We start from the raw sequence: 24,632 nt of genomic DNA on the forward strand, positions 1-24,632 counted from the left end.
GGAATCTAGAGCATTCCCACATTCCTATGGGGTTAGGTATGGAGTTTCTCTGGATTCGGGTCATCCATAAATGGGGAGAAAGTTGGTATCCTTTCCCACTGCCTCAGTAGTCTCTTCAAGTCTGCTGGGACACCTGGGCTCTGTTCCAGCAGACAGTCTGAGAATTACACCATTCAATCAGCAAGGAGAAAACTCATCCCCTTGTCTTCTTCCTACACACTCTCACTTCTAGGTAATTCTAAATATCCCGGCAACTTCTATCATCTCTTGCAAGGGGAGAGGCAGCTGGAGGTAGAAGAGTGAAGATTAGGGTGGGCATCTAGTCCTCGGGCCTCTTAGCATTTAGTTTCTTGGCCCCGGGTGATGTTGACTAGCCTTCATGATTAGATTTTTTTCAGGTAGGTAAGTAGTGTCCAGTGCTTAGTATGAAGAGGAGAGTTGGAAGTACAACCCGATAGTCTAAGGCATAAGAAGTAGTGAGAGGCAGTGAAAAGGGAAGCTGGACTGAAGGTGGGGACACCTGGGTTTGTCTCTCTGCTCTGCATTAATTAGGTACGTGAACGTGGGGGCCATCTTCCACCCTGGGACGCGGTTTACAGAGACCTGAATTAGATATCCAAGATTCCTGCTCCCTCTCATTTTCTCTCTTTCTGAATGATAGGAATGCGGCACAAGATGCAGAAACAGAGTTGTAATGGGACAGACACCCGTATGAGAGGCCAAACAGGGCAGGCGGGCGGGAGGGTGGGGAGGTTCCAATGGATTATGGGACTGGTTTTAGGATGGAAAGAACCCAGAGCTGCCTCGAAAGGAAGTGAGTGATCCCTCAAAGGGCAAGATATTGGCCTAGATAATTTTTGTTAGGGGGTGGCCGGGGTGGGCAGGGGAGGGAAGTGGAGGGCAGTAAGGTCGCCCGCTCAGGCTCTCAAAACGGACCCCGCCCCCTTTCCAGCAAATCGTAACTTTCCTCCCCATAATGCCCAGCAGCCACTGCTAAGCGGCACACTGCAACCAAACCTACCAAGCTCCACCTCTCCACCCGCCCAGCACAATTTTTAATTTTTATTGGCTCTTTTAACTGTCACTCAGAGAGGCCTCGTACCCGTTGGTTGTCCCCTACCTACCCTTTTCTTTCCCTTGTAATCTCGCCTCCTTAGGTAGTACCCGCCTCCCTAAGCTAATTTTCTCTTTCTATTGGGTAGCTGAAATGCCACTTCTCACGATACAATGCTATGATTGGCTGTAAACAGCAGGGCTCGCGCAGTTACCAGGCAGCGGGCTAGACTGAGGCTAGTTACCACGTCAGAGAGCTGACAGGGAAGGTAGCCGGCTCCACCGCCCGTTCCGGCCGACTCTTTCTGGCCGTCTGTGCGCTCCTTTACTTCGGCCTCAACTTCCAGGAAACAGGCTCCTTCCCTTCTCCCATCTGCCACCAGAGCCGGGAGAGCCGCTTAAAGACGCCTTCGGGGCCCGGGCTGGACATGAGCAGCGGCTGCGGGTCCTGGGACTAGGCCCCGCCATTTTGGATCCGCTGACAGGTCAGCGAAGTCTCTTAGAGTTTCAGTGTCGTAAAGGCCGTCTTGACATCGCCACAGGGAATGAGGGGAGGAGGGCCCTTAAATTGGACGAGCCGGGTGGGTTAAGGACGCAGACGCAATAATAAGTCGGGGAGAGATTGTTGTGGGAGGGAACTGGAAGGCATGCAGGGGGCAAAGGTCAGGCCCCCGCGGCTGGAGGGGCGACTTCGGCTCTGACTTCTGATCCCTTTTGGGTGTCCGAATCTTTCTTCTTGTGTTCTCAGGCTTAATCTAGTCTTCAGCTTCCCTCTTCTCGAGCTTTCTGCATCCCAAAGAGCCCAGCCCTCAAAACCTGAAAGCAAACCTAAAGAACATTGTATGTACTTTTAAAGATTGATTTTTAGACCTTAGGTATGAGAATCTCTGCAGATCCTGTACAGCGTCCACTTCTGTTTGACTGCCTCATTAATACAGCTGACTGCTTTTTAAATCCTGGATGATGAACTAGTGCAACCTAGACTCAGTGAGAAGAAGTGTGGAAGGATTGAGGTCAGTCTTAGGAGACTGGGACTAAGAGAAGACTGCTCTTCTAGGGCAGCTCAGCTGCCAGTCTGCGTCTATATGTAAACCCTTGACTTACCTTCTGAGCCTGTTCTTCCTTTACATGATTGTTTACAGATATTCTCTTCTGGTGTATGTTTTCAGTTGGCATTTACCCCAGGGTCTTCAATTCATTTGGCCTAAAGAGATGTTCATTCACAAGGAAGCCACTCTATTATGGCATATTTGGTTGAGAACAGAGAAGGATTTGAATATTGGTGGTTTGGTACTGTTGGCCTATTATTTTTAGTGGATAAAAGAGTCATGAAAGATGTTCAGCTGATTTAAAAGTTCAGCAGAATGAACGATGGAGCATAACTCCAAGGAGTAGTTTATGGCGCTGTGGTAACTTTCAGTAAACTTCTGTATTGTAAAACTGTAAAAGCCCCCAGAGGTAAAGAGTGTCTTCAGAAATGAGGACTAGTGTAAGTAGTGTTTTTTAATGCATAACATAGAAAATTTTATGCCTTTAATTCAGGTACACAAGGCAGTTCTCTGGGCCCTGTGGGGGATACAAATAGAAAGGTCTGTTTTGGGATTGTTCTGTTTAATTTACATACTTCTTAAAAGTAGTAGCATATATGTGCAATGGCCTAGGTAGAGCATGAGGTGGGAATGAGCAGTATCAACCTAATGCCTTTCAGAAAGTAATGGACACTTCATAAATGTTATCTTTACCTAGGATTAGTTTTAGTATGTGATCCTGACTTGTGGCCTGGTTCTGGCTCTGGCAGTCAGGACTTTGCATGGTGAAGTAGTGACAAGGAGGATCAAAACCTCCTTGTGTTAGAAGGAAAAACTATGTAGGATCTATAGTGACTAAACTCAGTTTCTTCCTACCTCATACCCTCTGCCCTCCTGAAGCGTGTGTGTGTGTGTGTGTGTGTGTTGGTGTGGGACAGTATTTATTGTTTGTATTTATCGCTTTAAAATAAGTGGGATGGAAATGGTCCAGGAAATAGTTTGTGTTTTAACTTGCTGATCTAAGTTGCAGAATTAAAAAAAAAAAAAAAAGTAGCTTTATGAAATGACATAGCCTAGGAAGTATCTGGTTTGATGAGCCTGCCTTGCTCACCTGGGTTGATAGGCCCTGTTGAGCCCTGTTGAGTTGATATGCTTTGCATAATAAGCAATCCAGTCTTTGATTAGATAGTGTGACCAATCCAGCATCTTTTCACTTGGGCCTGGAAGTATCTCAGGCTTCAAATTTTCCCTTTCTTTACCATAATGTCATTTTCCAGATAGTAATAGTTTTTTCTTCCAACCCTCATCTCAAATCAAAAACTTTGTTCTTCTTTTGTATGTCAGCCATACTTCAATTAAAAAAAAAGAAAGAGGGGCGCCTGGGTACCTCAGTCAGTTGGCATCTGACTTCAGCTCAGGTCATGATCTCACCGTTCATGAGTTCGAGCCCTGCATCAGGCTCTGTGCTGACAGCTCGGAGCCTGGAGCCTGCTTCGGATTCTGTGTCTCCCTGTCTCTCTGTCCCTCCCCACCTCTGTCTCTCTCTTTCTCTCTCTCTCTCTTCTCTCTCAGTAATAAATAAACATTAAAAAAACTTAAAAGAAAGAAAAGAAAATTTGTTCTTCCTTCAAGACTTGTACTTGAGCTTCATTTCAAAAGTGGCTGTAGACAGTGATGTCTACTCTTTTTTTTTTTTTTTTTAATGTTTATTTATTTCTGAGAGAGAAAGCATGAGTCAGGGAGGGGCAGAGAGAGAGGGAGACACAGAATCCGAAGCAGGCTCCAGGCTCCGAGCTGTCAGCACAGAGCCCGACGTGGGGCTCGAACACACAGACGACGAGATCATGACCTGAGCCGAAGTCGGACGCTCAACCGACTGAGCCACGCAGGCGCCCCCAGTGATGTCTAATCTTGAGATTGATGCTCATTGACTCAGTAAGGGCTCAGGTTGTAGGCACATATCATGAGTAGCCGGGTACCAATCCCAGTTGAACTTGAAGTTCTCAGTGTTCCGCCACTATTGCACTTCCCCAGTGTTCCAGAATGAAGGATGATTGCCACTTTTAGATACTAACTTCATTGATAGGGTACTTAAGACTGGCTAGTATGAGCAGCTAGAGAGGAAAAAGACACAGCTCCTGCTTTTGAGAAGACTCACTGTATTTATACAGCATTCACTGGAAGGATCATCCTAGCCTTTGTTTGCCATTTCTATTGATTGATCACAGTCTGCTCCTGTGGTTCAGTGTGACTAATTAGAATAATTCTGCTGTTGGGATAATGGTGGAGTCGAGTTGAAGGGAGAAGGAGGTTTTACTGTCAGGCTAGAAGGGCTTGTGTAAATGTAATTGGCAGCTGTTTAGCTTTTATTGTTCTTTTTCTATATTTCAGTATGTTCAACAGCAATTGTTTAATTAAATGAAAATACAATAAAGCAGTATGGTGATTTGGAGCCCCAGTCAGAGTGGAAGTAATCATGGAAGTAGTGATTGGTTGCCATCACATAAAGCAAGGATTACAAGCTTAAATGCCTGAGTTTTAGGCAGGTAATGTAAATGAGTGAAGTAAGCCACATACGAATATATAAGGGTGTAGTGGGGACTGTAGTGTACTGGAATGTGGGCACAATGTGACCAGTCTTGGTGTTTTTAAGGAGAAACTTCAAATTCAGATGATTGTGTTTTAAACTCTTGGCAACTAGTTATAAAGTGTTTAAAAACCTTTTTGCAGGCAGAACAAAGTATGTCTGTGGTCTGGATTTTATCCATCATCAGTGGATGATGACCCCTGATACACATGATAGGCATGCCTTATGAGACTTAATCACTGCAGTTCTCTGTGTATAATCACACAGACTAACTTTTTATCTTTGTCCTACTCTGCAAACTGTTACCCTTAATTTTCACCTTGGGTGCTCTGCATGGTTAACAGATGAGTGAAAGAGAGGAGCATTGTTTCATTTTTTATCTCTAGGCTGATAGAAGGGACATCTTTGGACATATCTTAGTGGTTCACCTTGCATATAGTTCTTGGGATAGACTCAGGATCTCCGTAGAGGGAGGTGTCTTGGCAGAGCTGAAGTACACTGGACACCTGATTATTGGGTTTGGGAGGATTTTCCAGTTGTGGCCTGTCAGGGCACCAACTCTTCCTAGTTTGACTTACACTTACCTCTCCACCCTTGGGATAAATTTCTTGAGCCCAGTAAGTTGTTTACTAATTCAGTAATTCTTGGACACTCTCTGCTTTATTAGCACAGAACTATGATATATATGGTCCTTGGCCAGCTCTGGGAATCTTACAAGCTGTATCTTTAGTGCTTTTCTGGAATGTTTGAGAGACTAAGTAAAAATAAACCTTGGAAGGGCCAGTTGAGGGTCATTTAGTTTTTACCCTCTCAGAAAGTCCATCAGTTTTCTTGGTTTGCACAGCTCTGTATTAGACATCAAAGCACCATGAAACAGTCTTTGCTTTTTGAGAATGTAATTTTTTTTTTTTTCCTTTAGAGAGAATGGATGGGGGGTGGGGAGAGGGGTAGAGGGACAGAGGGAGAGGGAGAGGGAGGGAGAGAATCTTAACCAGGTTCCACACTCAGTGTTGAGCCCATTGCGGGGCTCAATCCCATGACCCTGGGATCATGACCTAAGCCAAAATCAAGAGTCAGATGCTCCACCAACTGAGCCACCCAGGTACCCTGAGAATTTAATTTCTTATTGGATAAAGACAACTTAAAAAAAATTTTTTTTTTACGTTTTTTATTTATTTTTGAGACAGAGAGAGACAGAGCACGAACGGGGGAGGGGCAGAGAGAGAGGGAGACACAGAATCGGAAGCAGGCTCCAGGCTCTGAGCCATCAGCCCAGAGCCCCACGCGGGGCTTGAACTCACAGACCGCGAGATCGTGACCTGAGCTGAAGTTGGACGCTTAACCGACTGAGCCACCCAGGCGCCCCCAAAGACAACTTTTAAAAGCAATTAAGAAAAAAACTTCTGGGTGCCTAGCTGGCTCAGTTGGAAGAGCATGTTGTTGTGAGTTTGAGCCCCATATTGGATATAGAGATTACTTAAGTAAATATTAAAACAAAGAAAAAACCCCATAAACAATGGTGTACTAGTAACACCTATTTACAACCAAAGAAAATAAGACCCATATATACATGTATGAAGAGTTGGCATGGGCACCTGGGTGGCTCAGTAGGTTAAGTGGTTAAACATCCAATTCTTGATTTCAACTCAGGTCATGATCTCACAGTTTGTGGGGTTGAACCCCAGGTTGGGCTCTGCACTGACAGCACGGAGCCTGCTTCAGATTGTCTATCTCTCTCCCCCTCCCCAGTTTGTGCTCACGTGTGCTCTCTTTCTCTCTCAAGATAAATAAACTTGAAAAAAAGAATTGACAGTAAAGAATTATGTATTTCAGAGAAGAAAGATGAACATGCAAATAGCACATGAGGAGACTTCAGGAAAATAGATGCGAAAACAGAATAGACTGGTGGGCAGATGTAGGTTATTTTTGTCTGTAGAGTAGCCTGTATGGAAGGTTTGTAACTTTTGGTAGAGAAACAAATATGGGACGCAGAAAGGTTTGCCTGCATAGGCTTAGAGTCCTTGTCTTCTGTGAAGTCATTGTTCTTACAAGAGGTGGATGTTAGCTGCACTATATTGAATAGTCAGTCTTATGTTAGTCCACCCATTTGTTCATTTGGTCCTTCAGTATTTATCATTTTTGTTATAGGCATTGGGGATAAAAAGGTGAATAAATCATGGTGTCTTCCTGAGATGCTTATAGACGGAGAGACACACTAAATGAATACTTATAAATCAGTATAAGTTATTTAAATAGAGCTATGGACAGTGTAATGGGATGACAGAAAAGGAGTACTAATACTCTGAGAGAGTGGAAAGGTCTCATAGAGCAGGCATTATAATAACAGCTAATTTGGGGGAGTTTTAATAGCTTTGGTTCCATGCTAGGTGCTTTATAGCCTTCTTATGTAGGCCTCATAATAAATGGATGAGGAGGTACTCTCTTCATTTTGCAATGGAGAATTGTAAACTGGGGCTCAGAAAGGCTAAGAAACTTGGCTAAGATTATAGAGGTGGTGATGGTCAAGACAGTTTTGCTTCTGAAGCTTGTTCTTGTAACCACTGTGGTATATTCTGACTCATTGACTCTTGGATGAAATGAGTAAGGGTTTATTTACCAGATGGATAAGAATGAGAAGAATACTCAAAACAGAAAAAGGAACAGTATGTGCAAAGGCAGACAACAAAGACCATGACTTTAAAAAGAAGGAACTTTTGGGGCGCCTGCATGGCTTAGTTGGTTAAGAGTCTGGCTTCGGCTCAGGTTGTGATCTTAAAGTTTGCGAGTTCAAGCCCCACATTGGGCTCTCTGCTGTTACCATGAACTGCTTCAGATTGTCTCTTCCCCTCTCCCTCTCTACCCCTTCCCCGCTTGTGCGGGTGCATACAAGTTGTCTTTCTGTCTCTCCCCCTCTCTCTCTCAAAAATAAATAAACATTAAAAAAATAAAGGAACTTTTGATGGTCTATTTCATACATACAGACAGAATATGTATAGCTTATATGGGGCATCAGTGTCCCCTACCCGGCTTAAAAAGCAGAATATCACCAAAACTGAGGCCACTTGTATACCTTTCCCTATTAGTCACATTCCTCTTCCCCACAGCCAGTATTCTAAATTTTTTGTAAGTTTCTCTGGCATATGGTCTTAGCAGTAGAATTGCTGAGATACAGGATATGAAGTTCTTCAGTTTTGCAAGATAATGCCAAATTGAAATCCAGATGAATTGAATCAGTTTACATATTAGCCACTTCCTCTGCATTTTTACCAACTCCTAGTATTGTCAGATTAAAAATTTTTTGTGGGGGTCCCTGGGTGGCTCAGTTGGTTGAGCGACCTACTCTTGGTTTCAGCTCAGGTCGTGGTCTCAGGGTTCATGGGATTGAGCCCCTGCATAGGGACTCTGTGCTGATGGCATGGAGCCTGCTTGGAGTTCTCTCTCTCTCCCTCTCTCTCTCTGCAAACCACCCCCCGCCCTCCACAAATAAATAAACTTAAAGAAAAATGTTTTGTGCTATTTTTGTGCTGTAAAATGGTATCTCATAAACTTCTTTTATAATTTTCTTGATTATTAATGGTGCTAATAATGTTTTTGTATATTTGCTGTTTGTATTTTCTTTTTCTGTGAAATAATTATTCATGTCTCTTGCCAGTTTGGGGGAAGGTTTATATGCCTATTCTTAGAGTTTTGTAACATATTATGGATATTGCTTCTTTATTAGTTATATGTGTAAAATATACAAATATTTTCTCCCAGCTTGTGATTTATTTTCCCCCTCTTTTTTTATGGTATCTTTAGAACAAATGTCTGTAATTTAACATGGTTTAATTTACCAGTTAAAAAATTTTTTTAAAATATTTATTTATTTTTGAAAGAGAGAGAGACAGAGCATGAACAGGAGAGGGGCAGAGAGAGAGAGAGGGAGATACAGAATCCGAAGCACGCTCCAGGCTCTGAGCTGTCAGCACAGAGCCTGACATGGGGCTTGAACTCTATGAACCATGAGATCATGACCTGAGCCGAAGTCAGATGCTTAACTGAGTCACCCAGGTGCCCCTATTTACCAGTTTTTAAAATGGGTTGTGCTTTTTATTTCCTGTTTAGGTGCTTCTCTCTTATGCTCAGGTTATAAAAGTATTCTCATATATTATCTTCTAAAAATTTTCAAGTTTCCTTTTTCACATTTAAGTCTTGAATTCATTTGAAGTTGATTTTTTTTTTTTTTTTTTTTTGTATTCCATGAAGTAAGGATCCAATTTGTTGTTTCTGTTTCTCCTGCTTTTGTTTAGATCTAGAGGGAGTTGCCAGTTGATAGAGTGACTCCTCTTTGAATCCTCTTGGGGTGAGTAACTGGGATGCCACAAAGCACGAGGGGAATGCTATACACAGTGTTTTCAAAGGATATATGTGGCTCACAGTCTCTGGGCCAGTGGCCTATTGGCTAGGGATGTTGCTGTGTATTTGCTTGTTCCTTCTCACGTTATTTCTGATAGAAGATACACCTTAAATTTATGAGGTTCTTTGCAGGCCTTTGTGACCCTGTGATCAGGGGTTCTAGGCTGTCGCCTACCAGGCAGCAAGTGGTTCATCCAAGCTTCCCATTTGAAGCTGAAGGGCAGATTCCCTTGGGACAATCACTTTGTGAGGAAACAAATGCTCAGAGGCCGGGCAGGAGATAAAGCAACTCCCCATAGTCCTTGAAAATAATTCCTCTTCATTTTCTAGTTTCTTTTTTCTTTTCTTTTTTTTTTTTTAACTAAGAAAAGAAGCTTAAGACAATGATTTTTTTTGCTTAGGTCCTCACTATCTTAGAAAGTTGTTAGCTTTGGGGAGTCTGGGTGGCTCAGTTGTTAAGCATCTGACTTTGGCTCAGGTCATGATCTTACTGTTTGTGAGATCCGGTGCCACATTGGATGAGCACGAGCCCGTATTGGGTGGGCACAAGCCCTGCTTTGGGTGAACCCCACTTCTCTCTCTCTCTCTCTCTCTCTGCCCCTTGCTCACTTGAGCCCCCTCTCTTTCTCTCTCAAAAAAAAGTAAGAAAGAAAGAAAGTTGTTAGCTTTTGATGCCTAATAAATTTTGATCAAATGTTAGGTTGGTTACTTCAGTTTGGAGTCCCAGTTCAAAATTTATTTCTTCCAGGAAGCCTTCCAAATAACCACTAGATCCTATTAGATCTCAGTTAATCCCATTGACACTTTTTTTTTTTTTTTGCAATTTGTAGTATAGTGTTGTTTACCTATATTGCTGTTATTTTCAGTATGAGTGTTTTCTCTCATTCTCTTAGTTCTTTTTTTTTTTTTTTTTTTTTTTTTTTTTTTAATGTTTATTTATCCTTGAGAGAGAGGAAGAGCATGAGCTGGGTAGGGGCAGAGAGAGAGGGAAACACAGAATCCAAAGCAGGCTCCAAGCACCAAGCTGTCAGCACAGAGTCTGATGTGGGACTCCACAGAGCCTGACCCAGGACTCGAACTCACGAACTGTGAGATCATGACCTGAGCCAAAGTTGGACACTCAACCAATTGAGCCACTCAGGAGCCCCTCTCTTTGTTCTTTGAAAGAGAAATTATTCTTATTTTATAGCGTTCCTTTACAGGCCTTCCAAAATATTTTTTTATAATGATAGGTATTCAGGATACATACTGAATAATAACTGTATTTTTTTAAATGTTTATTTATATTTGAGAGAGAGAGAGACAGGGCGAACGGGAGAGGGACAAAGAGAGAGGGAGACACGGAATCTGAAGCAGGCTCTGGGCTCTGATCTCTCAGCACAGAGCCTGACGTGGGGCTCGAACTCACGAATGGTGAGATAATAACCTGAGCTGAAGTTGGACGCTTAACTGACTGAGCCACCCAGGTGCCCTGAATAATAATTATATATTGAAGGCCTTCCATGATATGCCCCACACCTCCTATTATTACTCTAGGAATAATGTTCTAGCCAATCTGGAATAATCATGATTCCTTAAATACCTACTGACTTTCCTACCTATGAGCCTTTACCCTTGCCATTCTTCCCTTATATTTTTTATTCTTTGAATCCTGTCTGTCGTTTAGTTGCCTTTCTAGAGCCTTTTGCCAGAAATAATTTTCTTTTTTCCACTACTATGACACTGTGTATTACTCATGTATTGAAGATCTATATGGGCTTGTGTGTGTATATATGTGTTTTATCTAAACTACTAGATTATAAATTCCTTGTGCGTGGGTAGTGACATTCTGTATGCTGTGCCTAGTATTTTGCTTAGCATGTGTTAGGTAATGTCTTATTGACTAAAGTAAATGTTAGGCTAATTAACATTGATTGCTGATCTTAATCACTTATATATGGAATAATACAACTGTTCTTCACTATTCTAATTTAAAAATAGGTAATAAGTAATATATATGTGTGACACAAAATTCGAAAGGTAAAAAAGAATATACAGAGAAAAGTAAGTCTTCCTCTTATCCCTGTTCCTCTGTTCCCTTCTCTGGGAGCAGCCTCTGTTAGCAATTTCTTCAAAATCCTTCTAGAGATCTAGAACATACTCATCTTGCCTAAATAATTTAAGGAAGGAGAGATACTAGAGATTCTATCTTTTCTCTTCTGATACTTTGAATTACTTTTTAATTTGTTTATCTTTAGTTTCTTGGTTCTCCTCCTTATTGTTGTGTATGTTCTCATTGTTGGATCTTCTCAGGAGAGAACATTGTGTGCCTAGGACATTTAGAAAGTAGATAGTCTTCTGGGACTAATCTAGTTGTTTCTTTAAATTGTCATTAAAACAAATGTGTTGTGGGGCGCCTGGGTGGCTCAGTAGGTTAAGCGTCTGACTTTGGCTCAGGTCATGATCTCATGGTCTGTGGGTTTGAGCCCCGCATTGGGCTCTGTGCTGACAGTTCAGAGCTTGGAGCCTGCTTTGGATTCTGTGTCTCTGTCTCTCTCTGCCTCTCCCCCACTCACTTTCTGTCTCTCTTTCTCTCTCTCTCTCAAAAATAGATAATGAACATAAAAAAAATTTTTATTATAATGGGGCACCTGGGTGGCTCAGTTGTTTAGCGTCCGACTTTGGCTCAGGTCATGATCTTGCGGTCTGTGAGTTCAGGCCCTGCGTCAGGCTCTTGTGCTGACAGCTCAGAGCCTGGAGCCTGTTTCAGATTCTGTGTCTCCCTCTCTCTCTGACCCTCCTCCATGCTCTGTTTCTCTCTGTCTCAAAAATAAGTAAACGTTAAAAAAATTTTTTTATTGTAATGTTTTTCATACTTCTTGCTTTCTGGGGGCCCTGTCTTCTGCAAAATATGCAAATGGAACTACTTGAAGGTTGCATTCTTTTCTGTATATCTTTGGCTCATTTTCTTTTAGATCCCACTAAACTCGCTAAATGCCTCATGGGCAGAAATTATATCTCATCTCTTTAATTAATTTTTAATTATATTGGTGGTACAGTAATATATTCTTCTTGTAAAAAATTAAAACATTCTAGATAAGGCTAAAGTATCCTCTGATTACTCACTGATTTCACAGTACTTTCTCTAGAGATAACTATGGTTATTGAATTTGGGGTATATATATTCTCTGTTTACATATATACATATTACCTGGACAAAATACATAAAGTATACTTAGTAGCATGGATGATTCACAAACATAATGTTTCAAGGGAAAAGGTCAAATTGCAGAAAACTACTTGCAATATTGTATTAGTTAAATAAAAGTACAAAAATATATGGAATGATGGTATATATTATTTAAAGATACATATCAGGGGCACCTGGGTGGCTCAGTCAGTTGAGCGTCCGGCTTCGGCTCAGGTCATGATCTCACAGCTTGTGACTTCGAGCCCTGCGTGGGGCTCTGTGCTGACAGCTCAGAGCCTGGAGCCTGTTTCAGATTCTCTGCTCCTCCCCCGCTCATGCTCTGTCTCTCTCTCTCTCAAAAATAAAAACACTAAAAAAAAAAAAAAGATACATATCAGTGAAGTAAAAGTACAAAGCAACATAAAAGTTTCATAAACGCCACATTTAGAGAAGTGAGACCTATGGATGAAAGAGAAGAGGATATGATTTAGGGAGGACACACAGTGACTTCAGTTGAACTATTCTTAATCTGGATACTGGCTGTTATATTGCTCTTTATGTCATACTGTAAGTTGAATATTACGTATTTTCAAAAACAAAAATCTAGCATTTTGTAGGATGGGTTGGTTGGGTTTTACATAAATGGTAACATAGAGTCATATACTACAGTTTTTTTCATTCCACAATATGTCTGACAGCTCTTTCTGTGTCTTATTTGTTTTGTATCCTTAGTACTCTGAAAGATGCCTTATGCATAGTAGGTGCTTAATAAGTAAATATTTGTGGAATTCTTTCTTCTCTTAACCCTGATAGCCTTACTGTTTTAACTTCCCTGGAGTCTGATCTAAATGTTTGTCTAACTATATGCTCCCCCTGCCCTTTTCCCTCTTTGCTTTTTAAAATTTTGTCCTTGTGAAGAGGATTTTTAAGTAACGGAAAGCGGTATGGTTGGTTTTACATGCTCCTAGGTTTTTCTCTATGCCAAGGAGAAATTCTGTTTTGTCTTGTTTTGTTTTTGTTTTTGTTTTTGTTTTTTGTTTTGTTTTCACCTGGGAAGAGAATTACATATCTTTTCTAAGTGCTCTTCTAGGCAGCAAAGAAAATCCTGTGATAATTCAGTTGGGAGCACATAAAATACTAAAGTAGTTATTTCAGCTTCATTTCAGAGATGCATATAGAAGCAGCTTTAAAATGAGTCTGCCTTCCAATCTATCTTATTAGAGAGTTACTGCTATAAGCAAGTAAACTTGACTTTTCAGAACTTTTTAAAGGTTGTGTCACTGCCACTGTCCACTTTTCTGGAGCTGACCTGGTAGAAGGGATGTAGTAGATGAGTGGACGTTGTAACTGTGGTTCCAAACCAAGGCTGTTTTTCTAACAGCCTTCATTCTTTTCTTTTAACTCAAACCTTCATTATTACTTTATTGAGGGGATAAAGAAAACAAAAGTAAGATCTGAAATATATCTTTAACAATCTAGTAGCACAGATGTATCTGCATACCTAAAGTCCTCACAGGAGAGATTTTGAGGACAGTTGACTGAAGAATTTGACATACTTAATAGAGATTGTTGAGGTGCCTTTGAGAAATTTCCTGGATTGATACTTTTTGAGTTGTTTCTTGAACTTCCAGAGACCTCTAGGTGAGCCAGGTGGCTGGATTCATAACATAAGATGGATTTCATCCCATCCTAGTATTACAGGTGGGAAATCTTGGTACTAAGAAGTTAAATCATAATTCTGACCTTAACAGGTACTGATTTAAATATGGGTATGCTCTGAGTAACCAAAATTAACTTTTCTCTTAACTGTTTTGGTAGGTTTGCCAGGATGGTGGATAAAAATATTTACATCATTCAAGGGGAGATTAACATTGTGGTTGGGGCGATCAAACGAAATGCCCGATGGAGCACTCATACTCCACTGGTAAGTGAGGAATGGGCAGATCACTTGGTCACTGAGTTGTTGTAAGGGATCTGATGCATGGTTAAAAGAGTTATCAATTTCCCAGTAATAATGAGAGCAGAAGGAATTCAGAGTTGTCCTTGGTATCAAGGACCCTTCTGTTTTATTCCAACTGGCATCAAATTTATAGGCTGCCTTTTTTGCTTTGGGACCCAAAAGATGATACTGTTTTTCTTCTAGCTATTTTTGTAGACAACTTACGGTAGTAGTTGGGACCTCTTAAATATACCTAAAAATGTCAGAAAGTTGCCTTATCTTCAGATTCCCTAGGATTATAATTAACTGTCAAAATGGTACATGGAATGTGACTTGGTGGTACTCCTTAGGAATAGGAGTATATCAAGCAGGCCGTGTCTTGCCAATGAGATGAGTAAGAAACTTACCAGTTGTAAAACTGGCTTTCTTTGTTGTATACGTATGTTCAAAGATATTTTTTGTGCAGTTGTATAAAACAGTTTTTGGCACAATTGTAAAAACAAGTTTAGACGTTTCTACCTCAGTGGATATGGATGGAGATATATATATATATATATATATATATATATTTGGAAATATCTTATGTTCATTTATAAAAATGGATTGTTTAGTGGTCCCTGGCTAGCTCATTTGGTAGAACATGCGACTTTTGATCTTGGGGTTGTAAATTTCAGCCCCACGTTGGGTGTAGAGATTACTTAAAAATAACCTTATTTTATTTTATTATTATTATTTTAGTAGGCTCCATGCCCAGTGTGGGGCTTGAACTCATGACCCTGAGATTAAGAGTCACATGCTCTACTGACTGAGCCAGCTAGGTGCTCCAAAGACTTTTTTTTTTTTTTTTTTAATTTTATTTTTGAGTAATCTCTACATCCAATGTGGGTCTTGAACCTACAACCCCATGATCAGGAGTCCCATGCCCCACTGACTGAACCAGCCAGGTGCTCCAAAAATAAAATCTTAAAAAAAATGGTTTAGGGGTGCCTGGGTAGATTAGTCTGTTAAGCGTCTGACTTTTGATTTTGGCTCAGGTCGTGATCTCATGTCTTGGGGTAAGCCCCATGTGGGGCTCTGCACTGACAGCACAGAGCCTGCTTGAGATTCTGTCTCTCTCTCTCTCTCTGCCCCACCCCTACTCACGCACGTGCTCGCACTCTCTCAAACTTTAAAAAAAAAATTGTTTAGAAGTGAGAGTGCAGTCAGCAATGTCTTTGAAATTAACATGTACGATTATATAATGAGTATGAAGGAGAAGAGACAGAATAATACATGTAATTTAATCTATTGGCATGCTATAACAAAATACCACAGATTAGGTGGCTTATAAACGAGGAACTTCTCACAGTTCTGGAGACTGGAAGTTCAAGATCAGGATGGCAGCATGGTCAGATGAAGGCCCTCTTTTGGGTCTCAGACCTCTTATTATATCCTCACATGATAGAAGAGGTAAGGGAGCTCTCTTTTATAAGGATATTAGTTCCATTCATGAGGGCAGAACCCTTACCCACCTACTGAAGGCCCTAATCACCCATCCTTCAAAGGCTCTACTTCTTATCATATTGGACATTAGGATTTTCACATAGAAGTTTTGAGGGGATTGGGGCGCCTGGGTGGCTCAGTTGGTTGAGCATCTGACTTCAGCTCAGGTCACGATCTCATGGTTTGTGAGTTCGAGCCCTGAATCGGGCTCTGTGCTGACCTCTCAGAGCCTGGAGCCTTCTTCAGATTTTGTGTCTCCTCCTGCTCTCTCTGTCCCTCCCCTGCTTGCACTCTGTCTGTCTCTCTCCAAAATAAACATTAAAAAAAAAAAAAAAAAAGAAAAAGCAATTTTGAGGGGACATAAACATTCAGACCATAGCATGTAAAGGCCTTAGCAATCTATGGTAGCTTGAGTGCTATGGTCATGGTATAGATTAATATTTCAGGATTTATATTTTAAGTAAGTCCAGAGTATCTTTTTGAAAACAGGACATCAGGGAACTGGAAGACTGAACCATGGCTAACTTTCTTTTCCTCAGAAGGAAAACTTAATCATTGGATTCAGACAAAGAACCCTTGATCTGTCTGTTATTTCCTTTTTCCTCTTTGTCTGATACTGACTTTTTTTTTTTAACTTATGTGTTATAGGATGAAGAACGGGATCCTCTGCTGCATAGTTTCAGTCATCTAAAGGAGGTTTTGAACAATATAACAGGTAAGTCCCCACATCTAGGTAGGATTACTTATCCTGATAAAATGAACATGTGTTTTTATTGCGGGGATGGACAGACTTTCTCTGTAAAGGACTATATAGTAAATGTTTTAGGCTTTGAAGACCATAGTAACTGCAACTACTCCATTCTGCCATTGTACCTCAAAACCAGACATAATACTTGAGAGAGTGATAAGTACTTTCCCCCCCCCCCCCAAAAAAAACAGGTACAAGCCAGGTTTGGGCTGTGGATGTAGTTTGCCCCTGATTTACTGCATTGATGGTCCTTTTCCTTGAGTTCCTAGGAGGATGTCCTACTTTCCTGGGGAATCAGTGTTCATACAATTAATAAGCTTCCTTTATTGTTTGAGTTATAATGAAGTTATTTTTGGTAATTTTTTGGTTTTATTTTGTTTTAACTACTTTCTTTCTCTACCTCATGCATGCTGTGAGGTAGGAAGTCTTTTTACATTTGGTGGCACAAGTGAAGTTTTTAGTACTTGCAGCAAAACTCTGGTCTTATAGAAGGTCATCACTTAGGGCCTTAATTCTGTGTAATGCAGATCTTTCAGTCTTCATGTGTTCCCTTTTTCACTCCCCATTTTCCTAATCATAATAACTTTATATAATATTTATATATTTAGAATTTCTTTTTTTAAAAAAATTGTTAAATGTTTATTTCTGAGAGAGAGAGAGAGTGAGTGAGGGAGGGGCAGAAAGAGGGAGACACAGAATCTGAAGCAGGTTCCAGGCTCTGAGCTGTTAGTACAGAGCCTGACTCAGGGCCGAACCCAGGAACCTCAAGATCATGACCTGAGCTGAAGTCAGACGCTTAACCAGCTGAGCTACCCAGGCGCCTCCATGTATTGAGAATTTTCAAAGCTGCTTCCATGTTTGTTACCTTATTGAACTTTTACACAACTCTGTGAAGGAGGCGTAGCAGGTGTTGTCCTCTTTTTATGAATGAAGTTCAAGCCCAGAGACATTTTCAGTGATTTAGCCGAGGTCACACTGATCCTGAGAGATGAAGTCATAACTAGAACTCAGGCCTGGTTTAGTGCCCTGGTCTGCATTGCTTCTGTTGGTACAATTAGAGGAGACTGTATGCAGGAAGTGCCTTCTGTTAGGTATATGTATGTGTTGGAAGAGGAGGCAAATCTCATCATCTTTGGGTTTTTCAAGGGGAAAGATAGACTGAAAGGGAAAGCCTCAGAGCTGTGTTCCTCTGTCAACCATAGAGGGCTTTTGCAATGTATATTCCTGGAATGTTTTTTAGCCTAGTGTCTAGGCTTCTGCAAGGTAAATAAACAATAAACCAGTGTTCTCCTTTCATGAGAAATGTAGGAGAGTATCTGGAGAAAAATTCCTTTTTCTTTTCTTAAACATGGGCTGAAGTTATCTAAAGGTTCCCTGCATGTTTTCTTTAAAGGAGCATTTTCAGTTTAAAAGCATTGGAAATGTTAGTCAAAGATCAAGTATAGAGGGAGTGGTTGGTTGTTAGCCAGTTAGCAGGGCTAAAGCTGCAGTTAGGTGGCATGTTCTTATTTTGTGGCCTGTACTTTAAGTGACTTGGCTGCTTTAGGAAGTTGGCTACTTGCACGGACTTTTTTTTTTTTTTTTTTTTTTGACTTTACAGATAAAGCTTACGTATCTCAATTGGAAAGAAAATGTAGTGAGTAAGTATTTACAACTCTTTTTAGTGGCCAAAGTTCAGAGTGTAGTTGATCCTTGAACAATATGGATTTGAACTGTGTAGGTTCACTTATGTGTGGATTTTTTTTTTCAGTCAATACAGTACAATAATAGTATTGTATGTAAAATAAATGTATTTTCTTTTCATTATGGCTTTTTTTTTCCAAGATTTTATTTTCAAGTAATCTGTACATCCAACTTGGAGCTTGAACTCACAACCCTGAGAGCAACAATTACATGCTCTACTGACTGAGCCAGCCAGACGCCCCTTCCTTATGACTTTCTTAATAATGTTTTCTTTTCACTAGCTACTTTATTAGAAGAATAAAGTATATAATATGACATACAAAATATGTATTAATTGACTATGTTATCAGTAAGGCTTCTGGTTAACAGGCTATTGGTAGTTAAGTTTTCAGGGAGTCAAAAGTTATACATGGATTTTCAACTGTAAGGGGTGTTGGTGCCCAAACCCCTATGTTGGTAAAGGGTCAACTGTACTATCTTTCTAAGAGATGTGAAGAGGATTAAACACAACATTTCACAATTTATACACTGTGAAATATTGGTATTATATGTGGTTAGAAACACCCTAAAATGTCTGAGATCAGACTGGAGTAGCCTTGTTGGCCTTTTGGACACTCTACAGACCTTGAAGAGCTGAGATGGTGAAGTTTTCCTGATATAGCCACATTTCCTGCTTGCCATCTCATCCATATCCTGCACTTGTTTTCTCTATCCTGACATATCCGTGACATGTCTCAAGAGAACTATATCTGTGGTGAGTGGTGCAGTCCAGGACTTGGGATTTCTAGACCATCTAAGAGGTGCCAAAGTTGAGTCTGTGCTTAATTTTCCTACATCTTTGAATCAGGAATCCAGATTATCTGCTACTTGAAACTAATAAAACCAGAATGTGCTGAGGAGCCAGTTCTGTCACTGGTACTAAGGACATGGTTAGGTGGTGCCAAGCTTTCTTCTGGAGCGAGAAAGAAGTTGGTAGTATTTACCAGAGCAGATGTTGAAATGGTGCCTGCCAAGGTTGCCCATTGTTCTTAGGTTTTAACATATTACCTGCCTGAGAAAATGACACAGTGGACCCGAAATAGAACATCTCATAGTCTTCTGATTGGTTCTGACTCCGCACAGTGCTGGCTTCCAGGAAGCAAGTTTATGGGTCAGCTGCCCCTGTGGTCCTGGACTCTGTGGTCCATGACCAATTTCTTGTTTCTTTTACTGAGACAAACAGATTTTTCTGATTGGCAGTGTCAGGAGGACTGCTTTCTTGGAAGCCTGCTAATGGTAGGAGGCTGGGAAAGGGTTTTGAATTTGGAGAGAGAAACTGAAGGGATTGCCTGTGCTGTGTGACTGGGAATGGTGTCCCACCTAGATTGGAGGCATGGCAGGAATTCTAGGACTTCCAATAAGTTTAACTCATGAAACTGACTTGGGTTTAGACTATTCCTACAGGGGCTTTCTATTTGCTTTTTTCTAGGCTATCTGCTACCTTGGTTGGTTAAGAATATCGCTGTTGTGGGCGTCTGGGTGGCTTAGTTGGTTAAGCGTCTGACTTTAGCTTGGGTCATGATCTCACAGTCTGTGAGTTTGAGTTCTGCATCAGGTTCTGTGCTGACAGCTCGGAGCCTAGAGCCTGCTTCAGATTCTGTGTCTCCCTCCCTCTCTGCCCCTCCCTTGCTCACGATCTCTCTTTCTCTCACTCTCAAAAATGAATAAATGCTAAAAAAAAAAAAAAAAAAAAAAAAAGAATACCACTATTGGAAATGGGTAGTTGATTGGACATAGTAAACCAAAATGATTTTTTTTCTTATAAACAGAGGATAAGATAGATAGATAAATAAGATAAGATAGATAAACACTACCTACTTGTCCAGGAGTATTATCTGAGTATTGTGAAAGAAATAAGTCCTTTGTCTCTAATCAGGTTGGCTAAGTCCATACCAGTTATTCTCCCAGATACATGTCTCTGGACTACATTTGCAGTCAGTATTTGCCCAAACTGCATGACAACTATATGCCCTGTAGCATTTAGAGTAATAAAATAGTCTAATACCAAATCTAAAATGATAGTTGCACTTGGAAGATACAGGGTGCCTAAGAGTAGAGTTTGCATGTTGCTATTTTGGATAAAGCCTTAGTTTACCACCAGTGAGACTTGACTGCTACCCCTCATTTGGTCTTTAAACCTTCTTTGGAATGCTTTTAGGAAGTTATTCTGAAGGAGTTAAAGCAGATGTGTGGTTACCAGGTTTGGGTGGGGGTACAGGGAGGGACTGCAAATAGGTATAGGGTTTCTTTTTGGGGTGATGAAAATGTCCTAGAATTAGATAGTGGTGATGGTTGTACAACTTTGAATATATTTAAAAACACTGAATTGTACACTTTAAGAGGGTAAGGTTTATGGCGTGTGAATTACATCTTAATTTTTAAAAATAGAAAATGTAGGCTGGAAGACTGATGGGATTTGCCAGCTCTTCCTCAGGACTCAGAGCAGTGGAAGGAAGCCTCCGATTGCAGTTGCTGCTGTGTTTTGAACCCATTACCCAGCAAAGGCAGCATAAGGCTCTCTTCAGCCTCTTGGCCCAGTTTGTCCTTTTATGTCTCTCTCATTAACTCAAAAAGCACATGGCTTTTATATTTAAATTTATTCAAGCTGTAATCTTTGACATTTGAGTTAGCTTTTAGTACAGTTTTGCATTTATAGTAATATATATTATGTATTTTCTCTATCCCCAAAGAATCCGTTTTAATCTTTTCCGGATGCAAATTTCAGGCTGTCTTGTCCCATCTCCCCTCTCTTGCTCTCTTTCCCCTCCCCCCACGGAGCGTGTTTGATCAGGTGTGGCAGGAATATCCACTGTCAAGCTGCGCCCTTTATATTAGTCAATATTATCCTTCTCCCCCCTCCCTGTCTGTCTGCCCCGTTGGGCTTTCCCAGTTGATTTATAATTTTGGAATTCTCATCGGAGTCTGTAATACAGTTTGTTCATTATTTAACCAAAACCTGTTTAATGAGCAGAGAGAGGCAATGTAAATGTTAGGCATGTTGCAGTGATGTACCTTTGTGCTTCTCAGAGCGGGTGGGTAGTTAACTCTGTGCTGCCTGCAGGGCTGGGGTGTCTTGGCCTTAGGGGCAGGACTACTGCCTCTCCCTTACATCTGTCCAAGCTCTAACATGGGCTTAGATTCCTAAGACACATTTCCTTTTATCCTTCTAGAGATCTTGTGGGGGCTCTTGCATATTGAAGTTATCTTCAGTCTCGCAGCTAGATCAGATGGTTAGATCTGTGGCATGGGATGGGGGGTTAAAGGGAAAGTGAAATATCAGGATATTTGGTACTACTCCTGATTTTAGGTCTGAAAAAAGTAAGCGGTTTAGAGGAATCCTTCTAGCCAACATGGTCTGTGGTTTTTTATCCCTTTGTTCCCCAACTAGACAAGTCCTTGCAAGCCTTAGTGCCCTCATCCAGTATAGCTTCATGGGAAGGGCTCCTAGTCAGTTATGATTTGTGGTGTTTGGCTATGGTCATTTGCCTCCAGATTTAGGCTGCCTTTGTCCTTGGTCTTTAAACTCAGATCATTTTAAAGAGGTTCTTTTCCAGGAAATTTTTGGCCTATTTTTTTTATTTTTTTAAAATTTTGTTTATTTAAGTAATCTCTATACCCAATGTTGGGGCTTGAACTGGTGATTCTGAAATCAAGAGTTTCATGCTCTTCAGGCTGAGCCAGCCAGGTGCCCCAGGAAATTTTTGGCTTAAAGCAGAGAGAATGGAATAGTCTAAAAGTATCACAACCATGGAATAGTCTAAAAGTATCACAACCAGAATCTTTTCTTAAGGGATTACCTCTTTTTTTTTTTCTTTTTATGTTTATTTATTTATTTTTTGAGAGAGAGAGCACAAGCAGGGGAAGGGCAGAGAGAGAGGGAGAGAAAGAATCACAAGCAGTGTTGTGCTGTCAGCACAGAGCCCGATCCTGGGCTTGAACTCACAAACCATGAGATTATGACCTGAATCAAAACCAAGAGTCAAATGCTTAACCGACTAAGCCACCCAGGCACCCCATTAATTTTTTTTAATGTTTATTTATTTTTGAGAGAGAGAGAGAGAGAGAGAGAGAGAGAGAGAGAGAGAGAGAGAGGGGCAGAGAGAGAAAGAGGGAGACACAGAATCTGAAGCAGGCTCCAGGCTCTGAGCTGTCAGCACAGAGCCTGATGTGGGGCTTGAACTCATGGGCCGCAAGATGTGACCTGAGCTGAAGTTGGATGCTTAAATGACTGAGCCACCCAGATGCCCCAGGGATTACCTCTTAATAACTTTAAAGACTTTAGGGCCAGAGCTTGAGGTACACTTAGTGGTGTTTGTGTTTGGAGATGGTGGGGATAGGGTGGAGTGGGTAGTGAGTTTGCCTTTGGAGATTTAACCCTAGACATTTTTAATTCCAAGGACGTATGAGGATTGGGGGTATTTGCATAAGACTAAGATGGTCTTGAGGCCTAGTGTAAGCACCTGTATTAACTATGGAACTGTTCTAGCTTCTTGGATCTTTTTTTGCTGGGGTTCAGCAAGATTTGAATTCCTTCTGGATCTGGCTTATTGGATTACTTCTAACCATTATTTATTGAATATCTGCTATGTTCTAGGCATTTTGATTAGGCACTCAGGGATTGGGTCTGTAATGGTAAACAGACTTCCTGCCCTCATAGCCAATGGTTTTCCAAGACTAGCAGCTCTAGGTGACCATTCCAAGGCTAACTTTTGTAGCCTGTATTCTACGCCATATGGTTCCCTATCAGGCATGGAATAGCTGGTAGTGAATGAGGGCAGTCTGTTGCCATCTTTTCATGTCTTGTAACAAACAAGCCAAAGAAATGAACAAAAATTATAGCTTATACATTTTCTTATTTGGCTTTCTCCTATAAAGCAGTTCTGGTCAGAGTTTAGATATTCCCAAAGACATTGGTGGTTTGCCTAGAGTAACTCTGAAGGAGAGGATATTTCTTTTTACTGGACAGTAAGATATGGTATCCTTGAGTTTAAGAGGGAGAAGCAGGTGGTTGGAGAAAGTAGATGTATCAGGAGTTTATTTAAATATAGTTTATCCTGGACAAACACACCTGTAGAGTACTGTCTGTCTCAAGCTTTGTGAATTCACAGTCTGAGCTAGGAGATTTGAATCCATGTAACCTCTAGAGGTTTGCAGAGAACATTTAAACAGAGTCTGGAAGCCAACCTGGGAAGAATGATGACTTAACATCTGTCTGGGTTAGGTCTCTTAGAAATACCCTTCTAAGAAGAAGCAAAACTGTTCAAGGATGCCTCATACCTCAAGTTTAATCTGTTTAATTTAGAACATGGGAAGGTGTCAGGAAAAGAGACTTTAGTAGTTTCTGTAAGGAAAAAGATTGACTAAGGGTACATTATTTGAAAAATATTTTTCCTAGAGTTATCATCTCCCATACTGATTGAATGCATACCTTAATTTTTTCTGTAGAGGTCTGTAGTTTGGGGAGTAGTAAGCAATATATCATGGTTAGTAAGCATGAGAAGAAGGTCGAATGAGTCATTAGCTTTGTCTCACTTGGAATTGAGCTTGTGAATTGTTCAAGGCCTAAGTGGAGACTGAAAGAACCAAGTGTGTATGATAACATCTGGCAGACAAATTCATGTAATGGTTTGAGTGTTGGAAGAACAAGGTTGGGCACACTTACATAAGTATTTCTTGTGCCCTTTTTGACTTTTTTGTTCTATAATAAAAGATTGTATTAGTTTGGAGATTGTTGAAAAACACATTAGGATGTGACCTGAATTTGAGTCAGACTGACCTTAGAATCTTGGTAGCTTGAGTGGCATTTCAGCACGGTAAGAGAAAATAAACGTACTGGGATTCTTTTTTCCCCATATAATATTCATATCAAGAAGGTGACTCTGAGAGGTGTATTTTGATGACTTTGTCATGTCTTTTCCTGGGGCCTTACCCAAATGATCTGAATCCTCCTGATTTGACACTTCTAAACCAAGAAGCTCTTCCAAACATTTATTTGTCTTAGAGATTAGAAAATGAAGACTTTCTTGAGAAGCAGCAGCTCTGCATAGTCTGGCTTCTTATGAGCCCAGCTCTCCCTTTTTCTGTCCGTAATATTTAAACACATTTAGCCATCAGAACTGGTCTGCTGGCACATTTTCCACTACATGTATCTGAAAGTGGGTTATGATAAAAAGCACATTCTTTTTTTTTTTTTTTTAAGTTTATTTATTTTTGGGAGAGAGAGAAAAAGTGTGAGTGGAGGAGGGGCAGAGAGTTAGAGAGAGAGAGAACCCCAAGCAGGCTCCACACTGTCAGCACAGAGCTCGATGCAGGGCTCGAACTCATGAACTGTGAGATCATGACCTGAGCTGATGTTGGATGTTTAACTGACTGAGCCACCCAGGTGCCCCCAAAAAGGCATTCTTAATAGCTTGGTTCAGAAGCAGAGGCAAAGGAACCTAATTTTTTTCTAGGAGAGGTTAAGGGACAGTGTGACAGTGTGGTCTGAAGTGGGTGTCAAAGTTGCTGGT

At 40.8% G+C, this 24,632-nt stretch overlaps 1 protein-coding gene across 9 annotated transcripts in view; it reads left to right on the forward strand.

Moving 5' to 3' along the window:
* Nucleotides 1–1,284: 1,284 nt before the first annotated feature.
* Nucleotides 1,285–24,632, forward strand: part of GBF1 (golgi brefeldin A resistant guanine nucleotide exchange factor 1) — a 126,046-nt gene continuing 102,698 nt past the window's right edge. For 8 of the 9 annotated variants that reach the window (XM_047825247.1, XM_047825250.1, XM_047825251.1 and 5 more), the window contains exons 1-3: nucleotides 1,285–1,538; nucleotides 14,051–14,156; nucleotides 16,302–16,368. In XM_047825247.1, the coding sequence (XP_047681203.1) occupies nucleotides 14,061–14,156; nucleotides 16,302–16,368 (163 nt within the window). In that variant the 5' untranslated portion in view covers nucleotides 1,285–1,538; nucleotides 14,051–14,060. Of the gene's footprint in view, nucleotides 1,539–8,957; nucleotides 9,011–14,050; nucleotides 14,157–16,301; nucleotides 16,369–24,632 lie in introns of all 9 variants that reach the window. The other variant, XM_047825248.1, reaches the window with a different exon arrangement.

Source organism: Prionailurus viverrinus, chromosome D2, assembly GCF_022837055.1.
Source record: "Prionailurus viverrinus isolate Anna chromosome D2, UM_Priviv_1.0, whole genome shotgun sequence".
In the NCBI taxonomy this organism is placed as follows: domain Eukaryota; kingdom Metazoa; phylum Chordata; class Mammalia; order Carnivora; family Felidae; genus Prionailurus; species Prionailurus viverrinus.